Source organism: Benincasa hispida, chromosome 2 (genome assembly GCF_009727055.1).
Source record: "Benincasa hispida cultivar B227 chromosome 2, ASM972705v1, whole genome shotgun sequence".
Lineage (NCBI taxonomy): Eukaryota > Viridiplantae > Streptophyta > Magnoliopsida > Cucurbitales > Cucurbitaceae > Benincasa > Benincasa hispida.
The window spans coordinates 14,376,326-14,401,724 of NC_052350.1; the positions used below are offsets into that span (position 1 = coordinate 14,376,326).

The 25,399-nt window shown below is 29.9% G+C and overlaps 2 protein-coding genes across 4 annotated transcripts; both read left to right on the forward strand.

Moving 5' to 3' along the window:
* The first annotated feature begins 1,911 nt into the window (after positions 1 to 1,911).
* LOC120072253 lies at positions 1,912 to 5,026 on the forward strand. The gene is made up of 3 exons (XM_039024679.1): positions 1,912 to 2,447; positions 4,336 to 4,502; positions 4,620 to 5,026. Exons 1-2 carry the CDS (start codon positions 2,030 to 2,032, stop codon positions 4,461 to 4,463), a joined length of 546 nt encoding a protein of 181 aa, XP_038880607.1. The 5' UTR covers positions 1,912 to 2,029; the 3' UTR covers positions 4,464 to 4,502; positions 4,620 to 5,026.
* A 6,525-nt stretch (positions 5,027 to 11,551) lies between these two features.
* Positions 11,552 to 15,514, forward strand: LOC120072333. Of its 3 annotated transcripts, none has more exons than XM_039024803.1 (6): positions 11,689 to 11,770; positions 12,304 to 12,428; positions 13,301 to 13,512; positions 13,944 to 14,201; positions 14,702 to 14,862; positions 15,034 to 15,514. In XM_039024803.1, exons 3-6 carry the CDS (start codon positions 13,349 to 13,351, stop codon positions 15,225 to 15,227), a joined length of 777 nt encoding a protein of 258 aa, XP_038880731.1. In that variant the 5' UTR covers positions 11,689 to 11,770; positions 12,304 to 12,428; positions 13,301 to 13,348; the 3' UTR covers positions 15,228 to 15,514. The 3 variants fall into 3 exon arrangements, with proteins under 3 accessions (XP_038880730.1, XP_038880731.1, XP_038880732.1); XM_039024804.1 differs by having other exon boundaries at positions 12,304 to 12,395; XM_039024802.1 differs by lacking the exon at positions 12,304 to 12,428 and having other exon boundaries at positions 11,552 to 11,770.
* The last annotated feature ends 9,885 nt before the right edge of the window (positions 15,515 to 25,399 follow it).

Sequence of the window (25,399 nt, forward strand, 5' to 3'; positions counted from 1 at the left end):
AAATTGCATCTTTCAATATCCAAAATTTTTCCATCTAGTTTCATGATTCCCTCGAAACCTCTTGACTCTGATAATCTGATACCACTTGTTGGAAATTTATACTTAGATATAAATAAAATGTGAAAACTTAATTACATAAAAAATTCTCACTTCCACATATTAGAGCCAAAAGAAGGGGAAAAAGAGAACGATATTGAAAAATATATTGGTTCACCCCAAACTCAAGACTATGTCCTCTGCAACTGTACTATGATGAAGATTGTAAAAGGTTCCAAAAACTTGCGCTACAAAACTCTCCCCCAAATAGTCCAACACGAACTATTTAATTTCTTATACCACAACTTGGTATCTTGGAATTAATAATAAAGAGAAACACTAAAGAAAATTATTCTGTGTAATTTATCTTCTCACTGCAAACTCGAACTGCACAGGAATGGAAGTAGGACTTCAAATTGATGTTGCCGCAAGTTCTCACAATTTTTGTTGTTTGCTATCTTCTTCTTTCGGCAAAAACCAGTTGCCATATTTCACCAAGTTCACACATATATATTATATGTGTTGCAAACCTAAATGAGTCTAATGGGCTGTTGCAAACCTAAATGAGTAAAATGGGCCAAGCCCATTAGCCATAAAATGTTCCACCGTCCACTTTCTTCTTCCACCACCCCTGTTTTATTCTTTTCTAAAAATGTCCTCCAAATTAACCAATAATAAAAAATAAAAATAAAAATAAAAAAATCCTTCTTGTTGGTTAACTAATAAGATAATTTGGTCTTCATCTTTACACACGTGCCTCTTAGTGGGTTGATTTCAATAGGAATTTTGTCTTCACAATCCCAACACTACTCCATATAAATCAATCCGACTCGAATAGTTGTAAAAATGCAAAAGAATGTATTGTTCGTTCAAATATATGCCTATTGTTAGATCGGGATGTTCCATATTTATTATGGTCTAGATCATATCCATCAACAAAATATAAACAACTTCAAGTAAAATAATTGTAACAAAGGATAAAGTAGAAATTACTAAAAGATGCAAACACAAGATAGGAATGAAAATATTATTCTCTCATAACCCAATTTCACTCAAGAAATTGAAATGGGCAACAATTTTAAGGTTAATAGATTAGCATGGTCTCTGCGCAAGGATGACACACACAAATCGAGAAATGGTCTAAAATCCAAATTCAACACATGATGGCCACGACATTCTCCTGTGACCTGACAACATCGTTATCCTTATTTGTCTTGAATGCTTCAAGGAGTGAAGACTATCCCCACAAATCAACACGAGTGGATGTCACCCAACATAGAATTGCTCTAAACTAAGTACGCTTAACTGTGAAGTTCCTGTGATAAAACCATCGAAAAGGAAAGTGCATCTTGTTAGTATAGGTAGTAACTTTTAATTCTTTTATGTTTTTCTTAACCATATTTTCATGTCTCAGGATTCCTCTCATTTGAATGTGATGTCGGTTCATTCATGTCTCCCTCCTAAACTCGAGGCATTACACTATATCATTGATAGACTCATATAAGTGATGTAGTCTATCATTGATAGACTCCAAAAGTTATATCTAAATTTTATTATATCTACTAATATACAATGGACTTGATTATTATATTTACACTTGTCTATTTTCATATAACTCTTTTTTGTATAGTATACAAGTATAGATTTATTAACGTAAAAATGTATTAAAATGAAATGAAAATAGCAATTTCTAATTTTGAAATTACCAACTAAACAAAATTTCTATTTTAATTATCATTATACTCCCAACTAAAAACACACCGTCAATATTCTTGGCGAAGTTTACGACATTTTAATTATTTTCCAGATAATTCTACCAAATAATAATAATAATAATAATAATTATATATATATATATCGGTCAAAAAGGAAACTTTTATTTTTCCAGATTACTAATCGTCGAATCTAAGTTCGTTCCCACACCCATAGCTAGAAGATAAAGAGAAGAACTCATCGATTTTATAGCGCTCCAATTTCCTCTGCTGCTCTTCGCATGGCCCGAATTCTCTCTCTTTCCCAATCTTTTATCTCCTCCAAGTTCCAATCTGCACCTTTGAAATTATCGCTGTTGATTCCGTCTTCCTTTGCCCTCGGTCATCGGAACCGCTCTACACGTTCCGGCAAGGTCAAATTCATCGAAATTGACCTCGAATCGTCCTCTTTCGCGGCTGATTCAGAGGTTCTTGCTATTAGGAAGCTCGACGACTTTGTACAGAGGATTATTGTTGAGCGATCTACTCCTAATTGGCTTCCGTTTGTGCCCGGTTCGTCATTTTGGGTTCCTCCACGCCGTAACAAACCACGTAGGGTGGTCGACCTATTCGATAAATTGGTTGAACCGATCGCCAAAGAGGATTCCCCTTCCCTTGCCAACGCCCGTGGTTGGCCCTGCTTAGATTTTTTCGCCAAAGGTATATATGCAATTTACGTTTTTTTTCCCCAGATCGATTTTCGTTTAGCGGTTGATTAATGCGGGAATGATGATTGAAATTGGTGATTTTTAGGGTTGTTAGTTTTATAACTTGTACTATGATCGGGAATTTGTGTTATTCGCTATGAATTCAGATGATTGGATTTCCGGATGTTCTTCTAAATTGGAGAGTAAATCAACCATCTTTTTTGCTTGAATGTGAAATACTACTGCTTTGTTGGTGCATATGAATTGGGAAGATACTTGTGTTAGCCTTATTTGATGGCGTGGGATGATCTAATTCGAATTGTTTCAATTAGAGAACAGCTGTGTCATTGTCTCTTCTTTTATGTTTTATAATGCAATTAGCTAGCTGGCCTTGAAGGCTGTGGTTGCAAAGTTGTTCTTGAGTTTTATAGTTTCTGAAATTGTGCTGTAGAAGCTTACCATAGGGTTTCATTTATTTTGACAAGGTTTTGTCTGTGAAGAAAGTTCACATTTGCTTACTGCAATTTACCCGGAAAAAAAAAGGTTGAGTACATGTGAACAATCTGAGGTTATATCTTACTGCCTTGACATTTTAGCTGAATCTTAATTCATAATCATAATTTGCAATATAAAACATGAGAGGGAATACTGTATGATATGTTTATGGTTTATGTCAACTTGTTACTAGTCACGCTATTTTGTAGTTTTAAGTTGTGAATCTGTGATAACTTGAAATCTAGATGACTGAGAGTAGTGCTTTTGATAACATTTAGATTGCAATTTATCAAGCATTACTATATTACAGAGAATAAGAAACCCCTGGTCATTTGCTCCAACCCCCAACTTCTTGATCTGTTTCCTTCCGTTGTCGCTTCCACTTTATCTAATTCCAGTTTCTCTATTTCATGTTATTAATTAGACCTTATTCTGGTGGCTGGTTGAGATATGTGCACATAATTATAATGATGATTGTGTGCATTGACATGCCAATTTGGTTTAGTCTAGCTTTTACTATTTCATGGTTCATCTGGCCTAAGAAATGCAAAATTTTTGTAGTGAGACTAAGAGCTCTTGATAAGGTGTAGGATAACACCCCTTTGTTCTAGGTATAGTGCCTCGTCAAAGCAGCAGTAAAAATAATTTTTTTACATTAACTTTTCTTTTTCTATCGATACACAACATTATTTCTACCATTTTGCAATTTTTGCGGCCATGCGAATCTTCCCTGTATTGTGTTATCTGATGTCCCGGGGCTATGCGTTCAGTATTGTTGCCTAACTTACGAATATTGGATTTGATTGGAGCTTGAAAGTTTGAAACTCTCAGCTTTAGTTTGTTAAATATAGAGATCGGCATAAGGATATGTTTGATTAAATGAATCCAAGTTATATTTTTTACGTTATGATGTGAATTTCTGTTGGCTACCAGTCTTTAGTTTGGATTATAGTATTCTCAGCCTCCCAGTATATGGCCTGAATAAACGTATTCCATTATTTATAATTTTATAGTTTGTCAACTTTTATAAATTTGGCTCTTTTTATCTTGGTGTTTCATTTTTTGTATCGTCCGCAAGTATTCCTCTATCTTATCTCATTGAAGTTTGAATCTTCGGTAAAAAAGTGTATTCCCAGCTACAAGCCTCATGCAATGATTACAGTGATGTACGTACAGTAATTCACAATCGAGCATGCAAAGGGTTTTGTGCTTATCGCCCATTTGGCGATGGGGATGGGAACCAAAATATTTGCATCTGTTTCGGCGGTTAAATTAGTTAAAACTTCGCCGTAAAACTGAGCTTATTTGCAGACCATTTAGGTTTTTTTTGGAAATCTCTACACGCATCTGCCAACATTTTGTACTATTTATATTGATGGAATGATGACATTTTTACTTGAATGTAGAGTCTGGCTCTGGAGCAACTCGATTGGCTCCAGTAGATACTGAGTTGGAAACTTCAAATGAGGTGGAGTTGGAGATTGAGGTGAAGACACCAACAAGTACAGATAACTCAAACCAGCCTGAGGATTGAGAAAGTAGAACCTCATACCTCATCCACTAATGCACTTGGGTAGGTAAATTTGGCATTATTAACAAGTCCAGATTGTCCAAGTATCTGCTATATTAATGTGCAGATGGTCTGGAAAGCAAAGGTACTGTTCTTAATTTATATGGTTCACCTGTGCAGGATCGTTAGATGGTTGTCGGAGATTTTCGAGACCGAATGGAATGGAAAGTGATGGTGAAGAGAGGTCGGAGAGAAATGGGATGCTCTACAGATGGTTCCAGTTTGACTGCTGTGGTATTCACTTCCATTTGCTTCGTCTAAACTGCCCTGTCTATTTAAAGCCCACTCTGCACCCCCTCCCCAGACTGATAGTTATTTATGCTTCGTTGTTTTTGGACTGATTACTTTAGGATCTTCAAATTCACCAGCTTGTTATTTAAATGAGGTGAATTATCAACCCGTCCTATCAAATCTATATACAGCTACAATAAGAACTCTTCCTTATATATGTATAAAGTAACTGACAAATTGTTTTCCATTTCAAGTGCTTGAGAATAAATCTAAGTTCGTAGTTGCAATATTTTCTAGATTGCTTGAAACTTTTGTGCTACTGGTGTACGAAGTTCTCTCTTATGGGTATGTGTTGCTAGAACATTGATGATCTGCCTCTTCTGCGCTATTTTTTTCTATATAAGAGAGAGTGTCCAATGTCAGAAAATTTGTAGGATATCAAATCTTTCGTGTACTCTTCTTTGGAAAGAAGGATGTATGATTTATTAGACAAAGTTACAATTTGGTCTAGTGCAGGTTAATGGCATTTAAGAATTGAATTCGTAGTTATAACGATTGCTCTTATTTGTCCCTTTTTCCTTAATCAAAAAAGAAAAATTAAAGTCAATTTGATCACATAATTTGAAGGATTTTGATTTTGTTCTTATACTTTTATTTTAATAGACTGTTCTTGATGGGGTTAATAGATTGTGAACATAATTGCTAGTTTTTCATAGTGAGTCCATGTGGTTTTTAAATTGAGGTTCATGTCAAGCAAATGAGGCATGCAAAAAGGTATATAATAATCTGAATCATATGTTGGTTAAAGGTAAACTATGGAAAAATGGGAAGATGATGCTTAAAATATCCACCATTAATATGAAAAGAGAATATTAATGAAGTGCAAAAGCGAGCATTCTAATCAATATAAAGTACATGTTGGCGAAATGTCTGTTATGTGTTGAACTTCATTAGTAAATAATCACACATTATTCTCTTTTTAATATTCGCTCAATTATAGCAAACTCTTAAACTTTATTCTTTATTTAAGAGTATTTTGTACTTTTAAAAGTCACGATATTGTTCATAATATCAAATAGAAATGAGACTTGGAATTGTATAATAATAACCTAAAATGATATAGTGATTTAAATTTTCTTTTTAGGTCACTATCACACCATCATATCATATCTCAATTTTCGTCGAAAATTATAGAGAATTTGGAGAGAATTTCTATTCCAAAGATATTATTAAAACATTCATTCGTTGAAGTTCATGAATAATAATACTACTTTTGATAGTATAAGGATATTTTCTAAACAAATGACAAAGTTGGAGGAAATTTTAATATAATTTAAACTTTCGTTGATGCTATTTGAGATCCATATTTTCCCTACGGCGGTTCTTAAGAAACAAAGGGAAAAAAAAAACTCCATCTAGATTTTGTTTTATCATGCATAGTGTGGTTGGTTGGAGTTTTGTTTTGTTTGTTAAATCCTTTGTTATTATTTACCTCCGACCAAATTTTTATATGATTTCTTTTTATTTTGTTTTACACACAATTTTTTGTGTTGTTTGTTTAGAAGAGATAGTCCTCCTTATATCATGTTTTCAAAGATTGAAAATATGTCTTCGTCAATCATGTACATGTGTCTTCCATATTATGTTTTAGAAATTAATTTTGTGCATATATTTTTTATACATATTGTTTTAGATATCTTTAATAGATATATATTGATTCTGTTGCATAATTGCTTTGTAGTTTGAAAGGATATTGAAATTATTGAACTATAAATATACACTATTTTCGTGCAGGTTCATCAAAATTTTAGTACCTATAACCACTTTGTTACAAATGTCTTAATTAATTGTTATGTTGGATTTGAATGGCTGGTAAAGAAATTAACTTTATTGGTTATAAGCACTTTAGTATGTGTTTTTTTCTCAAGAGACATATTCAGGAAGTTTCTTTTTCATAAAAGTTCCATATACTTGTATCTTACTATGGTTTTGTATTTTAAAACCTATTAGCCATTTTCCCTCTTTCTGCCATTTGGTTTTTTTTCCCTTAAATTTTTTAAAAAAATTAGTGGATTACAGAACAAAGCACGCTAAAGAACAAAACCAAGCATCTATTATTAAAAACAAAAATTGACACATATATGTTGGCATAAAGTCACTATTTGACATATCTGCAATGGATTATTATTTGATGTTTAGCACTAATTTTGTGTTCATACAATTATATATATGAGAATAGTGATTTAAGTTATGAGTATTACATTATTTTTGGTTTTTTTGATTGACTTGTCTTTGCATGCTTTTACTATTATGCATAATGAGTATCAAGCATAACGTTTTCGTGACGTTTTAAGTTTTATGCGTGATGTATGTGATGTGTACGTAAATTATGTAGAATTACATAATACAATATCTCAAGTTTTAAGCAAAATGTTTACATGTTATTTTTAAGTTTCAAGCATGATGAATAATGTCTCAAGTTTATTTATTGGCATATTAATTTTATTTTGTGAGAACTTGTTCGGTAAGTTATTTACTTTGTTTCACGTATATTTGGTGATCTGTTTCACATAAATGTCATCAACAATACCAAATTATTCACCACATGTTGGTAGAAATCACGGAGAAATTTTATGAGAAATTTAAGTGTTGATTCAAATGATGGCAAGAAGATATTCTATTTTTCCTTACAACATGCAATACCTAGCAAGATTTGTGAAAGAAGATGTTGTAATGTTTGAAGGAGAAGCCGACAAATGAAAATTGCTTGCATATACTTGAGGCATAGAAACATGTAAAATAGTTATGTATGAACTACATTTTGAACGGGCTAGATAACATAATATATAATGTTTATAGTGGTGGATTTGGTGAAAATCTATGGCAATCATTAGAGAAAAATAATATATGTAAGACAGAAAATGCCATAACAATGATATTTCTGGTTAGAAAATTTATGTTCCATAAAATGAATTGATTCCAAAACCATGATAAGACTTATCTAGTGTATGTGTCTCGCCGTTTGAAGGTCAATTATGTTTTGTATAGAATTTTATATACGAAAACATAGAAAATTCCTTGGAACTTATGGAAGAGTCGAAAACCTTTTGAAAGTTTTACATTATTACAAGGGTATTTGGGAAAAGCGACTATTCTCAATTGATAATCCAAGAACATTTGATAACAATTTTAAAAAAGATTTGAATATGTTTGAGTAGGTTACAAAATGTTTGTATAGTATTCCTAAAGTGTGAATACAACCTATACCTCTTTAGTAAATAATAATGTCTCAACGTACATGACAAAGACATAATACAATCAAAGAACTACTTTCTAGTGAAATTATCATAATTGACTTTGTAAGGTCAAGCAAACCGACCTTTGAATAACTTAGTGAGCAGTGCGTTGATTTTTTTTCTTTTTATCCATCCTAAGGATGATAAGACAGTGCAAATATGGTTTTAGGGTAAGCATTGTGCTTTTAGTGATTTTTATAAGTTGTTGAATAATTATTTATAAAAAGAGCATATACGATGTTCTTTATAGAAATCACCTATGTGGGTGTGAAGGGGCCACGTCTATGGAAATTTTTAAGGAAAATTCTCTAAAACACTCATGAGACTAGATAGTGTTCAAGGCCGAAATGAACACAGTTATGAGAACATACTTTGTTATAATGAGAAACTATGTGACTTCAATTGTCTTAGTTTACTCTAGAACGACTAATAGTTCAAGGCATCAAGTCTATTGATTAGCTAAGTAAATTCGATTGATATTCACTAGGGAAAGTTCAAAGTGTTTTCATTGGGAAATACCAAACATTTTCTTTTTTCTTTTATCTTATATTGTCAACTTACCATTTGTGGGGGGATTATCGGAATAAATGGTATTTGACCTTTTCCCGTAGAGTTGCATTGTTTCATGAATGAACATTTCTTTCTATAATTAACCAACTTGAAGAAGGGATATGACTATTCAAATGGTCACGAATAGTCTATAAATATGTTTCTTCTTCAAATTGCATTAGAGACAACAACTTTTTCCATAAGCATTTTTCTCTCATAAAACTTTTCTCTCTTTTTATAAATTTGTGTAAGTTTGGTTTATTTCCACAAAGTGTAGTTTGTTGGATCTTGTGGACAAAGTGATATTTCCTTAGAAAAGTTAATTTGTTCTATCCTGGGAGGCAATTACTCATTAAACTCTAGTAAAATTATCTTAAGAAGACAACGTGAAGTCATTGGACTCTGATTCCTTTTGGTATAACAGGTTCTGTATTTATTTATTTATTTAATGATATTATTCATATAACAGATTTTAAATAACACTTCTTCATCGTCTAAAATCATTCCAGACACTCAGCTTGGTCGCAAGATACATTGCATTGACTTTGATCCAAAACGTTCGTTAAGAATGAATTTTCTTGCCTCAATTACGTTTAGAGGTAGATTCCTCAATCCGATGATAGGGGAACATAGTTGATAGAGAAAGGTTTTAAACTTAACCTAAACGGTTTTTTTTTTTTAATCCTTTTATGTTTTACTTTTCATGAATATGAAACTTTAGATTAAATTTGAATTTAGTTTGTGCATTTTATTATAAAAAATATATAATCAATAGCAACATTTCAACTATATATATATATATACCACAAATTGTCATATAGTAGGATTGATTTTTGTATTCACCCCTAATGTAAGTAATTAGTCAAACACGTTTTTAAATTATGTTGCTTTTTTAGGTATTTATTCATCTTCTCTCTTGATTAAAAAAAAAAAAAATCAATTGACGTGTGGTTGATGTTGTTGGTTTAAATTATTTCTATTGGTACTATCACATTTTCATGGTTCGACTTGAGGAATGAATCTAATATTTTTAATATTTTTGTAAAAAAATCATGAAACATAAAAATAAACAACAAAATACTAACAAATAGTTTAACTTTAAAATGCGTAAAAAAATTATGTTTTTATAAATTTTTAGAAATATCCAATGATATTGACATTATGTAAACTTGAGATCTTGACACTTCCATCGAAATTAGTATTTTTAACATGAGATAGCTAATGCATAAATTTAGCAAAAGCAAGAGTAGAAAATGAAGGAGAAAATAATGCTTGTGGAAGATTTGATTGGATTCTTGTGTAATATATTAAAAGGAATGATTTGGTGTAGTATAGGTTACACCTAATCATCATCCTCTTTCCTCTTTACTAAATGAATAAAAAATAAAAAATAATTTTTGAACATATTAAATTGTCACGTGACACAGCTTGGAATGATAGAAGATGGATACTCCCGATTGCACTCAAGTTTTTTTCATATATTAATTTAATGAACAAAGAAAAAAACTACTTGAGTGACTTCAATTAGAAGAAAAAAATCGAGCCAGGCTACCTAAACAACATTGGACTATAAAATTCATTAAGAACATATGAGATTAATTAACTTAGCAATAGAAATAATGATGTTTTACATAAATAAGATAAGTTTATGCCAATTCTTTAATATAAGAATATCATATTAGAAAAGGGATAAAGAAATCATCCTGTCAAAATTTCACATCGGTATTAAAAGGGAAGAAAAAACTTAAAAGTGCAAGCAAGACGTGGGAAATTTTATCTTTTAGGAGGCGTTTGGGCAAAAACTATCATAATACTATGATAATCACTTTTTGTTACAGTAAATTATTATTTCAGAACTCCCTTAGTTTCCGTCAACATTATTTCAAAACTCTCATTTGTTACAGTATTTACTATTTGTTACAAACTTTAATATTTTATATTCACCATTTTTTTATTCTTTGCTATAGTATTTATTATTTCCTTCTCAAACTAAAACAATTTACACCTCAAACTCATACTATTATAACCTAAACTAAAATAATCTACACCTAGACACAAGTTATTATAATCCAACTATAATAACCATTTATTTGCCTTAAATGCCCTCTAATATTAAACTTGATCTTTGACACATCAAAATAATTGTTATTAAATATTTATAAACTTAACACAAACTTTGACTAGTTTGATAGATTAAACACAAATTGTGATTTTAAAGGTGGATGATTCAATCTCCCATACCAATTATTGAACTTAAAAAAGAGAAAAAGAAAACACTCATTCATTATGGGTACAATAAAGGTTGGACTCTTTTTTTCTTCAGATAGCCAAATTCACGTTGCGTTAATATCAAATAACCCAAATTTTGAAAACAATGAATACTAACTTTTTGCTTATGTCACATACCACTTAGATTACATTGACTTCTTCTGTCCCTCTCACTCGCTCCTTTCTCAGATCCTCGCACTCACAATAAACGGTTGGAGGGTGGCTAGAAACACAAATGGTTTGTCAAGGTGGGTGATGAACGGTCGATTGATGATTTGAAGTACGAACATGAGTATCCGTCAAAGCAAGTGATAAGACAATGGCCATAAACGCAAGCGAGAGAGGGAAGGAGGAAGGCAACACAAGTCTGAAGAAAAGAAAGAATTACAAGTATGAGGAGAGAGAAAGTAGCGAAGACAATCTAAGTGGCATTAGACATGTGACTCAAACAAAAAATTAGTATTTATTCTTATCAAAATTCGAGTAATTCGACATTAAAGCAACACATACTAGGACCATTGTAATTTCTTTTCTTTTTTTTTTTTTTTCAAGCCACCTGTTTTCTTTCATGGAGTACTAAAAAAACCTATAAAAAAATGTTATATTTCAGATGTGTAAACTTGATGCTGACGTGGCACATTTTGATTGGCAAAGACACGAATGTTGCACAATAAAGTTATTTGCCCATTCTCCCCCCACCGTTAGTTTCTTCCCTAAGGCATTCGATTGTCAATTCAATTTTGAGTTAATATATATATATATTTTTTTTGTTACTTGAATGGAAAAGAGTGTGTGCTAATTGCTATACAAGAATTTGGAATTTGATTTGATTTACTTCCAATGGCGGAAGGACCGGAAGCGATCCCTTCAAGCTCTCAATCATCTTCTTCTCTGAAATGGCAGAGCGACAATCTTGAACAAACCCAGGTGAAGGCTTTTTCCAATTTTCATTTTTCTATTTTCGTTGATTTTATGCGAATTCGTTTCATTTCAGACTCGGGAATGTCAATTTCCGGCGAATTTCCATTTTCTGGCTCTGTTTTATGGAGGTTTCTTCTTAATGTTCTTCCTTAGGGTTTGCTTGCCTTTTTAATTGACCTACTATGTATGTGGATTTATTTATTGAGACCTCTGTTTGATTAGGTTTTGAATTGAATGTGGGAAGCATGTAAAATTTTAGCCAACTTAAACATTTGCAATTTGCTCTAGAAATTGATTGTAATTTAGAGGGAAAGGCTTGTAAGAGTATGAATTACATGAATTTGGGAATGAACAAATCCCTTCACAATGGGCTGTTGGAGGCATTTCAGGTCAGAGTGGCTCTTGTATGATGGTGTGTATTGCGCGCTTTCAATGTTGGTTATAAGATGAGTTTGGTGAGTCTTGTGGAAATTCTTTGAAGGTTTGGACCGAATTGAGTTATCGATCTTTTATGATAGTGTATTGATCTTCTATTTCAGGTCAGAGTGGCTCTTGTATGGTAGTGTGTATTGCGCGCCTTCAATGTTGGTTATAAGATGAGTTTGGCGAGTCTTGTGGAAATTCTTTGAAGGTTTGGACCAAATTGAGTTATCGATATTTTAAGGTCCATCCCTGTTCTAAGTTTACTCTTAAGGAAGAGTTGTTTAGCAATGTTCTGAAATCATCAAGACAGTTCGACGTTTGCACATGAATGAATTGAATTTGGCGTTGAGTTGTTTCATGATGGTGATAGAGTGTTTCCTCGGTAGAATGCTGGTTTTTGGCGAAGTTATTTCAATTTGCGGGAGATAAATCCTCATGCCTTCTATTTTCTTTATAGAGAATCTACTTGACCAACTTACACAATTGTTTCTTTTGGATAAAAATGTTTCTAAATACTTATCACAGCATCATGAGATATATCTTTTTGCCTTCAATTTTCTTTACGGAGGATCTACCCGACCAACTAACACAGTTGTTTTGGATATATTGCTGCTAATTCTAAATATTGAACCAAACATCATGAAGCTCAACCTCTATTAGTAGGGACTTATTGTTCAGTTTGTTGCAGCCATTAGTTCAAGCAAGAACTTTGCTTGGGTACCAATTGATGTTGAATTAGGAAGAAAATAACTATTATGGGAGAACTTAGTAATTTGTCAAAAAATGATTGATACATCAGCAAATTAATTCAGTATACGGAAGGCCTATCTAACATAAAGGCATAACCTGTAAACTCTAGTGCGACTAACAGAATGAGTTTGAGAACGAAGTTTAAGTACTTGTGGTTCCATTGAAACTTCCTTACATTGGCTTGTCACTTGTGACATGGTGCTATTTAAAATTTTAACGTATCTGATCAAAAAGTGTTTGCTTGATTTGTTCTAGCAATCTGAACTAGAAGAGAGTGCTCGTGCTAATGTTCATTTTTGTTTTTGATTAATGCTTTTTACTTGGAGAGACACTATTCTATTTTAATTCTTTTCTTGATTTCAGGTTCCTAAACTTTCCAGTTTTCCCACTTTTCCAAATGGTAATGTGCAAATGATCCCAATCATGTATCCTGCACTTTTTCCTGGATCAGCTGCTTTGGAAAATCAAAATCGTGGAGCTGGTATTTATGCAGTTCCTTCTTTTCCATCAATGGGGGGACCTATTATTGGAATGACGACTAATAATCTTATTCCTCTGACTTACAGCATACCCACGTCAGTATCTCTATCATTATTCTATAAAATGAATTGAAAAATGTAATTTATAGAATGGCATTTTGATGTTCATCATAGATTCGAGAATGTCATTTTGAGGTTTCAATAGGGATTTGATTGAGTGATGTTTTCCATATAAATTTCGTGTGTCCCATACAAGCTGCTCTTATGATGATCTTGAGACTCAACAACTATTACTGAAGACGTTTTTTCATATTTTGAAATGAAGTCCAGGAACAACACATCATATATCATTTTGAATGTCAACCTCCCATCTCTTTTCACCAACAACAATGCATAACGAGCTGAGACTTGTTGACTTCTTTCATTTGTAGTTTTCAAGTAGTTGGTTATCAGCGGTGATGATTTATTTACTTAGAAATGGAGATTTTGTTCGAGTGTGTTCACAAATATCTTTTATGTAACTGTAGTAGATCTGATACCAGTAATAGAACAAATCCTGAGGGTGGCACAACAGTTGAAGAGAATGGGCGAGTAGAAGGACAACAACAGCAACAGCAGCAGCAACCAGCACCCCAAAGACAAGTTGTTGTCAGAAGATTTCAAATTGCAATACAGATTGATTTGTTGCTCATATTGAAGCTCGCTGCTGTTATTTTTCTTGTTCATCAAGATGGTTCGAGACAAAGGCTTATTGTTCTGGTGATTTGTGCTTCACTAGTCTATCTGTAAGCATTCACATCCTTTAACTATTACTAGTTCCTTTTTTATTTGTGGGTTCGGTTCCCATTTCCCACAAATAGAATAGAGAAAAACTATTACTAGTTCCTTATTTGCATGGATCTAGTTATAGGTGTAGCTATTACGAACCGTCCATAAGTATTCTGTAAACTTTCTGATAAAACATCACATCACATGTCTGACCATTTGCTTCTACCCTTTTATACGATGGCTTTCAAATTATTAGTTCCTTATTTGCATGGATGATGGATCTAGTTATAGGTGCAGCGATTACTAATAGTTCATAAGTATTATGTAAACTTTTTGATAAACATGACATAAAATGCCTGATCATTTGCTTCTACCCTTCTATAGCTTTCGATATGACTTGATGGAAGTGTTTATGAATCTTGTTCTAAAATTATATGCTCTTTTCCCAATTGACATTTCATTTCTTTATATTAGTGAAGTTACGTATCTAGCTGATCCTCTCTTGGATATGTCACAGATATCAAACTGGGGCACTAACACCATTGATACGATGGCTTTCACAAGGCATGCAAAGGGCAGCTGCACCTCCCCATCCCCCAAGACCTGGAGTTAGAGCAGAGAACGCTCCGGTAGCTCCTCCAGTTGCAAGGCAAGAAGCTCAGAACGCTGCTTTTGCAGGTACTTTCATGCTTAATAGCATATTTTAAGACCATGTAATGCAGGTTGACCTCATAATGAGGTTCTGAGTTGCAAGATTTGGTTAACAACGGTCTCACGAATCACATTTAAGCCTTTCTCGATCTATAAAGTCACTAACTTTTATGGAAATTTTCGTACAAACAATGGCAGAGGGACAACCGGGGGCGGAGGTCGAGAACCAACCTGCAAATGAAGGGAACCGTGCTGTTGAAAACGAGAATGTGGCAGAGCCTGGTGCTGGAAATGGTGGTCTCAACTGGTGGGGAGTGGTGAAGGAAATCCAGATGATAGTCTTTGGCTTTATTACTTCTCTGCTCCCAGGCTTTCATAACCACATGGACTAGAACATTACTGAAAGATTATGAACCAATCTGAAGCTGGAAACATTTTTTTTTTCTTTTCTTTTCCTTTGAACAAACAACTTAAAATGTTATGAGAAGAGTATGTTGGACAAATCTCTGTGTAGAGACTGAAACAACGAAATTTAGCAGTGAGTTATGGGTTTAGCTTCATGTTAAAAAAGGATTATTGTCTTTTCATTTCCCTCATTCGTACGAGGTTTCTTTGTAAATGAATGTTTTTTCTTTTCCTTTCAAATATCACTTTCTTGTTTGTATTTTAACATATTAAATTTTGTGTTTGATTTGTGCTTTTCCATTGGAGAAGATGATGAGAAAGAAGCTGAATTGCTCCAAATAGGAGACTGTTCCAAGTGAGTGGAGATATCCATATTGATAATTAATATCAATAATTTATACTGGGGTTTACATTAAGTTCTTATATTTATAAATATTTTGGTTTATTTTTCTATATTTGTAAATAATTCTATTGAAAATTTGAAATTTGAAAATTAAAATAATACATAAATCTAAATATTTCAAAATTCATTACTATATTTGTAAATATAATTCTATTGAAAATTTAAAATTTGAAAATCTAAATGATATATAAATCTAAAGATTTGAAAATTTAAAATTAAATTAATATATAGATATAAAAATAATAAAGAAAATAAATATAAATAAACGAAAGAAATAATTATAAAACAAATATTAAAAAAATAGAGAAAAAGAAAATATAAAAAAGAAAGAAAATAAAATTAAAAATATCTCTACTAGTATTTGATTCCAAGATCATGAAGTTGAAGAGAGTTTTGCGCATGCTTCTCGTTTCTCAAGTTTTAAGAATAAGAAATAGGAATAAGTTTAAGTTAGTTTATTAAAGAATGAGAAATAGAAAATAAGAAAGGTTTATAACAAGCCCTTAATTGTTTTCTTAATTTAGTTGTCTCTGTTACAATAGTTTGTCAAATTTTGTTTTGTAAAAATTAGAAATTAAAATTTTGGTACCTATAGTATGAAAAAAGTTAGAGTTTAATCTTCATAGTTTTAAAAGTTAGAATTTAGTCCTTACATTTTGATAAAACCGTAATAAATAATAGGTTTAAATACTATTTTGGTTCATGTACATTTGATTTTAGTTTATTTTAGTCCCCTTACTTTTAACTTTGGTTTATTTTGATTCTTGAACTTTCAAGAAGTTACCATTCTAATCATTAGAAATGAAACAAATAAAATGAAAGGACCAAAATGATTACTTTTTAATATTATAAAAATTAAAATGAATCGAAGTTGAAAGTTCTCAGACAGAATAAACCTTTTGAAAGTAGAAAGATCAAAATGAACTAAAATTATAAGTATATGAACCAAAGTAGTAATTAAACTTATTATTTATAAAATTTTTATCAAACTATAAAAACTAAATTTTAATTATAAACTATTTGGAACCAAATTTCCCTTTTTTCAAACAATAAAACATATTAACCATTTTAAAAATTGCTTCCGTTAAATATAAAGAATACACTCATGAAATATATCAACATCAGCAATAAAACAAAATACTGTTAATGCGCTTTTTTTAAAGTACTAATAATAATATCAACAGAATAACACCTGTTAATAAAAACACATTTGCTTAACTAATAATAAACTACTCCTTGAAAAACTACACTTAAACATCTTCATTACTTTTTTTTAATATAAAGAAGTGCTACCTAAATTACAACCAAAAATAAATATTTTATAATTAAAAAAAACTTTATAATATGAACTTAACTTATATGCTAAATAAATACGAGGAATATATTAAATATACAAAATAAATTTTAATTTATAAAGAACTATATATATTTGACTTCAAAGGCTGGTATTAATAATATTCATGTTTGTTTGCATGGACTCCTTCCAAATTCACATGGCACGACTTTATAATAATAATAACAATACTTGCAGTAAAGTGAATAGTACTCCATGGCCCATTCAACTCAATGTTCGATTCACATCAACTTGGGTGCACTATACAATTATTTTGGCGACTAAGGCACCTGTATTTTTAAAGTTGGAAGTTTGTTTTAAAATGGCGTTATTGGCATTGTATTATTGTTGTCACGATCAATGTTCGATAGAAATGGAGTGATAAACAAATTAGTTGTTGTGCTGTAGAATGATTACTGTCTTAAAAGCAATTGTGACACGACTTCGATGCTGATTGTCTCATGTTGGTTGCTCTTTAAGGTTAACACAACACTTTTGACAGGCAAGTACTCGTTGGAAAAGAGTTGGAATCAAAGAAAAACTTTTGCTTAGAGAAAATCCAAAGAGATGAAAAATAGAGGAACTAAATCTATGTGTCCAAATCGAAAGCTTTGTCCTCAAATTATAGAAAAATTCAAAAAATATTTTAGATCTAAAATTAATTTTAGATATGTAACGGTCAAACGGTTTTAGAACATTAGAATTGTAACTATCAAACCATTACAAGATTTGTAATATTAAAACGACCACAAAATTAAAGAAAAAAAGATATTCAATTTAGTTTTTAGGTTTCAAAATGTTATGATTTCACTCTTGAATATAAGGTTTGTTTAAATTTGATGCCTATGTTTCAAGATTTACACTTCTAACTTCGATTTTTCATTTTAAATGCTCGATTTTTCATTTTAAATAATTTTAAATAATTTATGAAGTAGATATTAATACTAAGATGAAAAACGAATATTTAAAAAAAAAAACGAGTTCTTAAGTGTAAACATTGAAACCTAGGGACCAAATTAAAACAAAATTCAAATCTTAAAAATAAAATTATAACCGTTCGAAACTTGTGGACTAAATTAAAATCAAACTCAAAACTTGATTAAGTAAGTAACATTTTTGAAATCCAAGGATATTAAATAGAAACTAGATCCAAAATCTTAGACCAAAATGTTTCTCTATTTTTTAAAAAAACATATGATATTTTCATAAAACCAACCCAACCAATACTAACAAAGACCAATTGACTTTGACGATATGGTTATGTAAAGTTATTAATTTAGCATATGTTTTAATAACTAAAATAGATTATATAAACTAAAAAGGTAATTAAAAAATGTATGTCTATGTAATTAGATATTAGGAGTGTTTAAAAAACTAACCAAACAAAGTTTTGATTGTTATGGGTAATTTTGGACTTTTAAAATATAAAGATAAAAGTAAAATCAGGAAAGTTACCTAATCTCAAATATAGATAGAAAAATGGTAGGAAGCCGACTCGGAAGAGTTCCTAAAAAATAGGGAGAAAAGGTAATTGGACCTTCACAACCATTTGGCCTGCCTCGACCTTAGAGGTTGAGGACGAGGCCAATTGGGCCCGCCTTGGCGAATTAGGTGATCATGTTCATTTGTCCGCCTCGGTCTCAAGGTTAATGAATCCCTTGAGAGTGGTCAATTCGGATCGACCCTCTATTCTGGAACATTCCTAATAGCCTAAGTCTAGCTTTGAGTGTCCAGTTTCCAAATAGGTAAAGGAAGTAGATTCCAAATCCTAAAGGGATGAGGAAGACTCTTGAACTCCATTATAAATAGAGCACGACATGTCAGAATAAGGTAAGTTCATATCCTCTCTAAAACTGCTTGCTCAGACCTTTGTGTTGAGATCTAACTTAAGCATAAGAGTGTCTGTGGCAAACATCACATTGATATGTTATTTGTTTTAAAAATAACTTTTTTTCTCAAATTATAAATTTATAGTTGACAATATGTGAACATCGATCAATTCGACTAAAATTAGTTATAGAACGTATTAAATTTTGAATAAATTAAGAGTTTATAGATCTATTTAGATCATATGAGTTTTTAATTATTCAAGTCAAACTAGAACTTATGATTATTAATTAAAAGAATGTGCTTTTTACTTGTAACATTTATGAACATATATAATTTTCAATTCTATTTCTTCAAATATTCTTTTTAAAAGAAACTACGTACTCCCAACGACTTGGAAAGACTAGGATACTCTATTGCATAATTTCTCATAATGCAAAAATAATCACTAATGTACAATCTTAAACCCAACGATTGAAACCAATAAATGAATGTTCAATGTCAAATCTAAACATAGGCTAGACTTATTAACCATTATAATTGGTTAAATTTGAAAAAAAAAAAAAAAATTCTAAACTTTTCCATTGTTCTAAAAATACTCGTGTACTTTTAAAAGTAACAATATTACTAGTGAACTTTCCTAAACGTTTAAAAAATTCTCTTGAATAGAAATTCTTTATAGCTTTTGACATAAATTAAGATATGATGAAATTGTGTGCTAATGACTTAAAATAAAAATTTATATCACTACGTAATTCTAAGTTTCGATTTTTGTTCACAATTCTGAAGGAATTCCAATTCAAAGATAGTTTTGAAATGTTTAGGAAAATTACAACTTTTGAAAATATTTAGATATTTCTTTTAAAAAAAAAACAAAGTTTAGAGATATTTGTTATAATTTAACCTCAATTTAGTTTCGTAGTAATTGACTTACATTATCTCTCTAGGTTAGAGTAGGGGTGTTTATGGGTTTGGTTGAAAAATCTTTTAGATCCAACTCAATTGTTCCGATTGTAAATTTTTTCATCCCAAATAACTCTTATTAAAAAAATGAACCCAACGTAACAAATATTTAGGTTGGATTGGGTTGGTTCGGGTTAATTGAGTTATTGATTTAAAATTTTGTTCTAATAAGAAGCAAAACGTAAATATGTAAAAATCTAATTTAATTATTTTCATACATTGAATTAAGATTAAAGTATTCAATTTCAATTTATATAATGAAAAGTTTCTTTCTAAATTGCTAATAAACTACTTTTAAGACTTGAAAGAAAAAATTATTAAAAAATATTAGAATTAAATAAAATTAAAAATTAATATATGTATAAATAATTGTGTTATAAATAAAAACAATATATATTTTAAAATTAATAATAAATTTGAGTTATATTAGATGAATCCACCCAACCTATAAAATTTTCATTATATTGGTTTAGGTTATATTAGATGACCTATGAACCAATCCAACCCATAAAATTTTCATTTATTTGAATCCAATCAACTCAAACCACACGAGTTGAATTGAATTGATTAGTTTTTTCGAATCATTAGGTTTTTTTTAACACCCTAGGTCAGAGGTCCGATGTTTGACCCTCTAAATATTGTACTTAAAAAATTAAAAAGAAATAAATAAAATAAAGAAAAGTCGAGAGGACCGTAATGAATAGTAATGTTGATAAGGTAGTTTGACATCTATAATATAGATTGCATCCAATTAATAAGTAGTCGGGACTTTTGTCAGAACCCAAACTTATTGCCCATTAATATTCACCCACACAAGCCCATCCAACTCATTTACTATATACCATCTTAAAAAAATTTAAATTTAAAAAAAATAAAAGAAAATAAAGAAAAAGAAAAAAGAAAGAGATAGTTAAAAGACGATTTTGGTCCAATAATTTTGAGTCTCATTCAATTTTAGTCCTTAATACTAATTTATGGTTGGTTTAAGATATAAAGTTTGGAGAGATTTTGACATAATATATTTTCATACATGAATACTATTATTAAGGAAAATTTTCTTTTTCGGTCTCTAGGTTTTTTGGTCTAGTTTTCGTTTGTTTCCTAGATTTCAAAATATTATACTTTTAATTCTTATGTTTTGAGTTTGATTTCAAATTTAGTCCCTAGATTTCAAAATATTACGCTTTTAGTTATTCAATTTTGAGTCTTATTTCAATTTGGTCTTTAGATTACAAGATTTACCTTTTTTAACATCATAGTGTACTCACTTCAGCCTTTGACATTAACATTAATTAATTAATTTAAAATAATTATAAAGTGAATAGTGATGAAAAATAGTGAAACTTAATTAACTATAATTTCTTTAATTATTTAAATTAATGTCTTAAAAAGTTAGTATTATTAGTGAAAAATCAAGGTAAAGTTGAATTAAAACTCAAATTGCAACGTAAAATTGTAAAATTTGAAATATAAAGATTGAATTGAAATCAAACTCAAAATATAAAATTAAGGTCCCATTTGATAACAATTTCGTTTTTTATTTTTTATTTTTGAAAATTAAGCTTATTTCCTCTCAAATTCTTACAATGATTTGCATTTGCGTTGAATTTTTAGCCAAATTCCAAATTCCAAAAACAATTTTTTTTTAGTTCTCAAATTTTGGTTTGAATTTTTAAACCATTGATAATAAATAGATAATAAAGGAAGAAATTTGGAGGTGAAAGTAGTGTTTATAAGCTAATTTTTAAAATAAAAAAATAAAATAATTATCAAACGGGGCCTATAAATGTAACATTTTGAAATTTATGGATCAAATAGAAACTAAACCTAAAATCCTATAGACTAAAAAGATAATTTCTCCTTATTATTATTATTTAACTAATTTCGATAAAATCGAACTTTGAACGAATACATTTTCTAGAGTACGAAAAAGTTAAATAAATAAATTAATTAAAGTTATCAACTTATGCATACTTCAATTAACCTAAGACATATTTTCAATCCAGAGATAAAAAGTGCGAATTCTCAACTATCAAATTGTAATACTAAGCAAATAAAATACGTCAATAAAAGTTGAAGAACAAGTTTAATATTTTTATTTGATAAATCTTTGAATGATAAAAACTATTTAGTAGGTTTTTAAACTTCAAAATTTTGGATGGACCTGTTAATTTCTGTTTTGTTTTTGGATTTTTTTCTTTTTAAAAAGGGTTTAGTATTTTATGTGATGAAGGAATTAGATTCAAATTTTAAAGTTGAATAATGATTATTAGACCGAAAATTGGAAAGTTTGAGAACCTTTAATTTGATCTAAGGGTTTATATGAATTGAGTTGGATTGAAGGTGTTTTTAGGACCAACCCGAAAATTCGAGTTAGTTAGATTGTCAACCCAATGACCCAAATAAAGTCTTCGAGTTGAGTTGTCGGATTATAACTTATTTTTTCTTTTTAATTAAAAATATGTAAATTTATATACAACATATGACTAATAACTAAAATCTCATAAAATTTAAAGGTTAAATACCAGACATCTACAATATTTATTACAAACTTTAAACAAAGACAAATATTATAACAATTTTAAAAGAATAATATTAAAAAATCACAAAATGATCAATAGAGGGTAATCAAACTTTAAACAAAATGTATATATATTATTAATATATATAAAATTCGAGTTGGGTTGGGTCAACCATTTTTTTTTTAACCAACCCACGACTGAACCCAACCCAACAAAAATAGAAAAAGATGAATCAAACCCAACCCAAGAACAAAATTAATCCAACCCAATCCAACATTTATATTTTAGATTGGATAGTTCAGGTTATTCGGATTATCGGGTTATTTGAACACCCCTAATTTAATCCTTGTTTGGGATCATAACCTCTAAAGAGGTCTTCTCGATAAAGAGATCGGATGGATGGGTTGACTTGATGGATTCTCTTGATGTGGTAAAGACTTAGGTAACCATATAATTAGGGTTTAGTAGTCTATTAAAGTGGCGGCAAATAATTTTAAAATTAACTTTAATAATGATGGAAAATTAATGAAACTTTATTTAAATTAATTATTAAATATGAATACTAAAGACTATAATGAAAAATCAAAGTTAATAGTCTAAATTTTGAAATCTAAGGATCGAACTGAAATATAAAAAAAAAAAAATTCAAAGATAAAATTGTAAGATTTTGAAACGTTTATAAATTAAATTAAAATTAAGCTCAAATTAAATATTAAAATTATAACATTATAAAATATAGAGAATGAATAGAAACTAGATGTGAAACATAAGACCAAAAAGATTATTATTATTATTATTATTATTATAATTATTATTATTATTTTGTAATTATAATATTTCTTCCCTCACTGGCAATTAAACATTTTTTTAACGTCTTTTGGGAGGTGGTGTCCTTTATCCTACGCTTTAGGTTGTTTCTATGTTTTCATTAAATGCTATATTACTTCTCGAAAAATATTTAGGTGTTTTTAACGTTATATATAATTTTCTGCAACTCATCAAAAATATATATATATATCAAATAATAAATTGTCATGTGATAAATTTTTTATTAAAAAATTCTTTTTTGTTATATGATTAAAGGAGATACTCGATTGCACCAAAATATTCATTTTTTTTTAAAAAAAATACAATATTTTTCTTTTTTTTTGTAATAAAAAAAACATAAAGATGGGTATGATTTAGAGTACACCGCCTTATAAATAACTCATTTAATATATCCTGAAAACTGAATTTACTTGAGGTTCCCTCCAAAGTTTCAAGCATGGCCTCTTTGTTATATTTTGGACCCACAAAAACATTTATGGCATCAGAAGCTACACTTTTTGGGTAACTCTAGCTTTTAATACCAAAATTGAAGGAGAAAATCTGCCTATTGAAAAATTGGAATAAGTTCAGTATTAAATTTCTGTTGATATGTTGTATTTTTTTTTAATATTTTTACATATCCTTGACTCTGACATTAATATATAAAAACATCAGTATTTTCATTACATCGTAAAAAGAATCATGAAACATATCAAATAAGCAACAAAATGTGTCCTCAACATATCTATCGATATTATATACACAGGCATTTTGAACCTTGATTCAATTAAGTTTGAACTATACTCTTTAGTTGGTTTAGATTTTTAGATTGTAAGATTGAAAAAATAGTGGATCTGTTTGACTTGTTTGTTTATCTAAAATTTATGTATTTGGTTTTGATCTTAAATCTGGAAAACTGTCTGAAATAGTCTCAAGTTTCGGTCACCAAGATTTATTTTTTTAAAAAAATATATTTTTAACTTATCGATTGTATTAGGTTTTCTCAATACATCTCAACTATTACACACCAAGATTCTGTTAATTTTTTCAAATATTATATAATCTTCTAAAATCTTATATATTTTCAAAACTTCTACGAATTCAACTAAATATTATATCAAATATTTATGTAACTTTTCAAATTCTTAACCCAAATTTTGTTCCACAATTATATTGAATTTTTGAATTATCTAAATGGTTTTCAAGTGATTGGCTAATGATTTTTAAAATTTGAGAAAAAACAAATTTTGCAAGAGAAATATATAGAATCTCGACGTTAATTTGCTTGAGAATTCACCGAGAAAGCTTAAATATATAAAATCTCGACGTTAGTCTGCCCCGAGATTAATACCGAGATTTAATATATTTTCTATATCTTACCCTTTCTTTACAAAATTTTAAAAATTAAAATGCAATCATTTGAAATCCATTTGTATAATCGGTGAATTCATTTGATGTTTCGAAATTCATATAATTGTGGAAACATAAATTGGGTTAAATATTTGAAAAATTACGTTATAGTATTTGGTAAAGACAAGTTAATTATGAGAAAATTCGAAAATATATAAGATTTGGTATAATATTTGAGAAGATTACATAATATTTTAAAAAAACAAAACGGAATCTTAGTGGGTAATGGCCAAGATGTACCACCAAATCAATCGATAAGTTAGAAAAAANACATAATATTTTAAAAAAACAAAACGGAATCTTAGTGGGTAATGGCCAAGATGTACCACCAAATCAATCGATAAGTTAGAAAAAAGTTATCTTTTAACTAAATCTCGGTGTCCAATCTCTCCCAAGATGGACCAAGAAGAACTCGTTTGAACGAGTTTTAAAAAAGCGTGCTAGTTTTGCAAAGCGAAAACTGAAAGAGGCTATTTTTGACAATTTTTCCTTAAATCATCAAGATTATTGTTGGAGTGCGACCAAAGCCCCACATTGACTAGGTAAGGGGAAGATCCATGGTATATAAGCAAGGACAACTATGTTCAATGGTAGGATGTTTTTCGGATAAAACCAAAAGCAAAATCATGAGGATCATGATCAAAGTAGACAATATCACACCAAAGATACATAGGAGGGATCATTATTCTTAACCATTAGCATTAGGATCATGCCCTTTACACACTTAGTTGCATCAAGTATATCTTGATGACATATTCATTGTGATTCAAAATATTTATGTAACTTTTCAAATCCTTAACCAAATTTCTTTCTACAATTATATTGAATTTCTGAATTATCCAAATGATTAGCTAGTGATTTTTAAAATTTGAGGAAAAAAGCAAATTTGGCAGG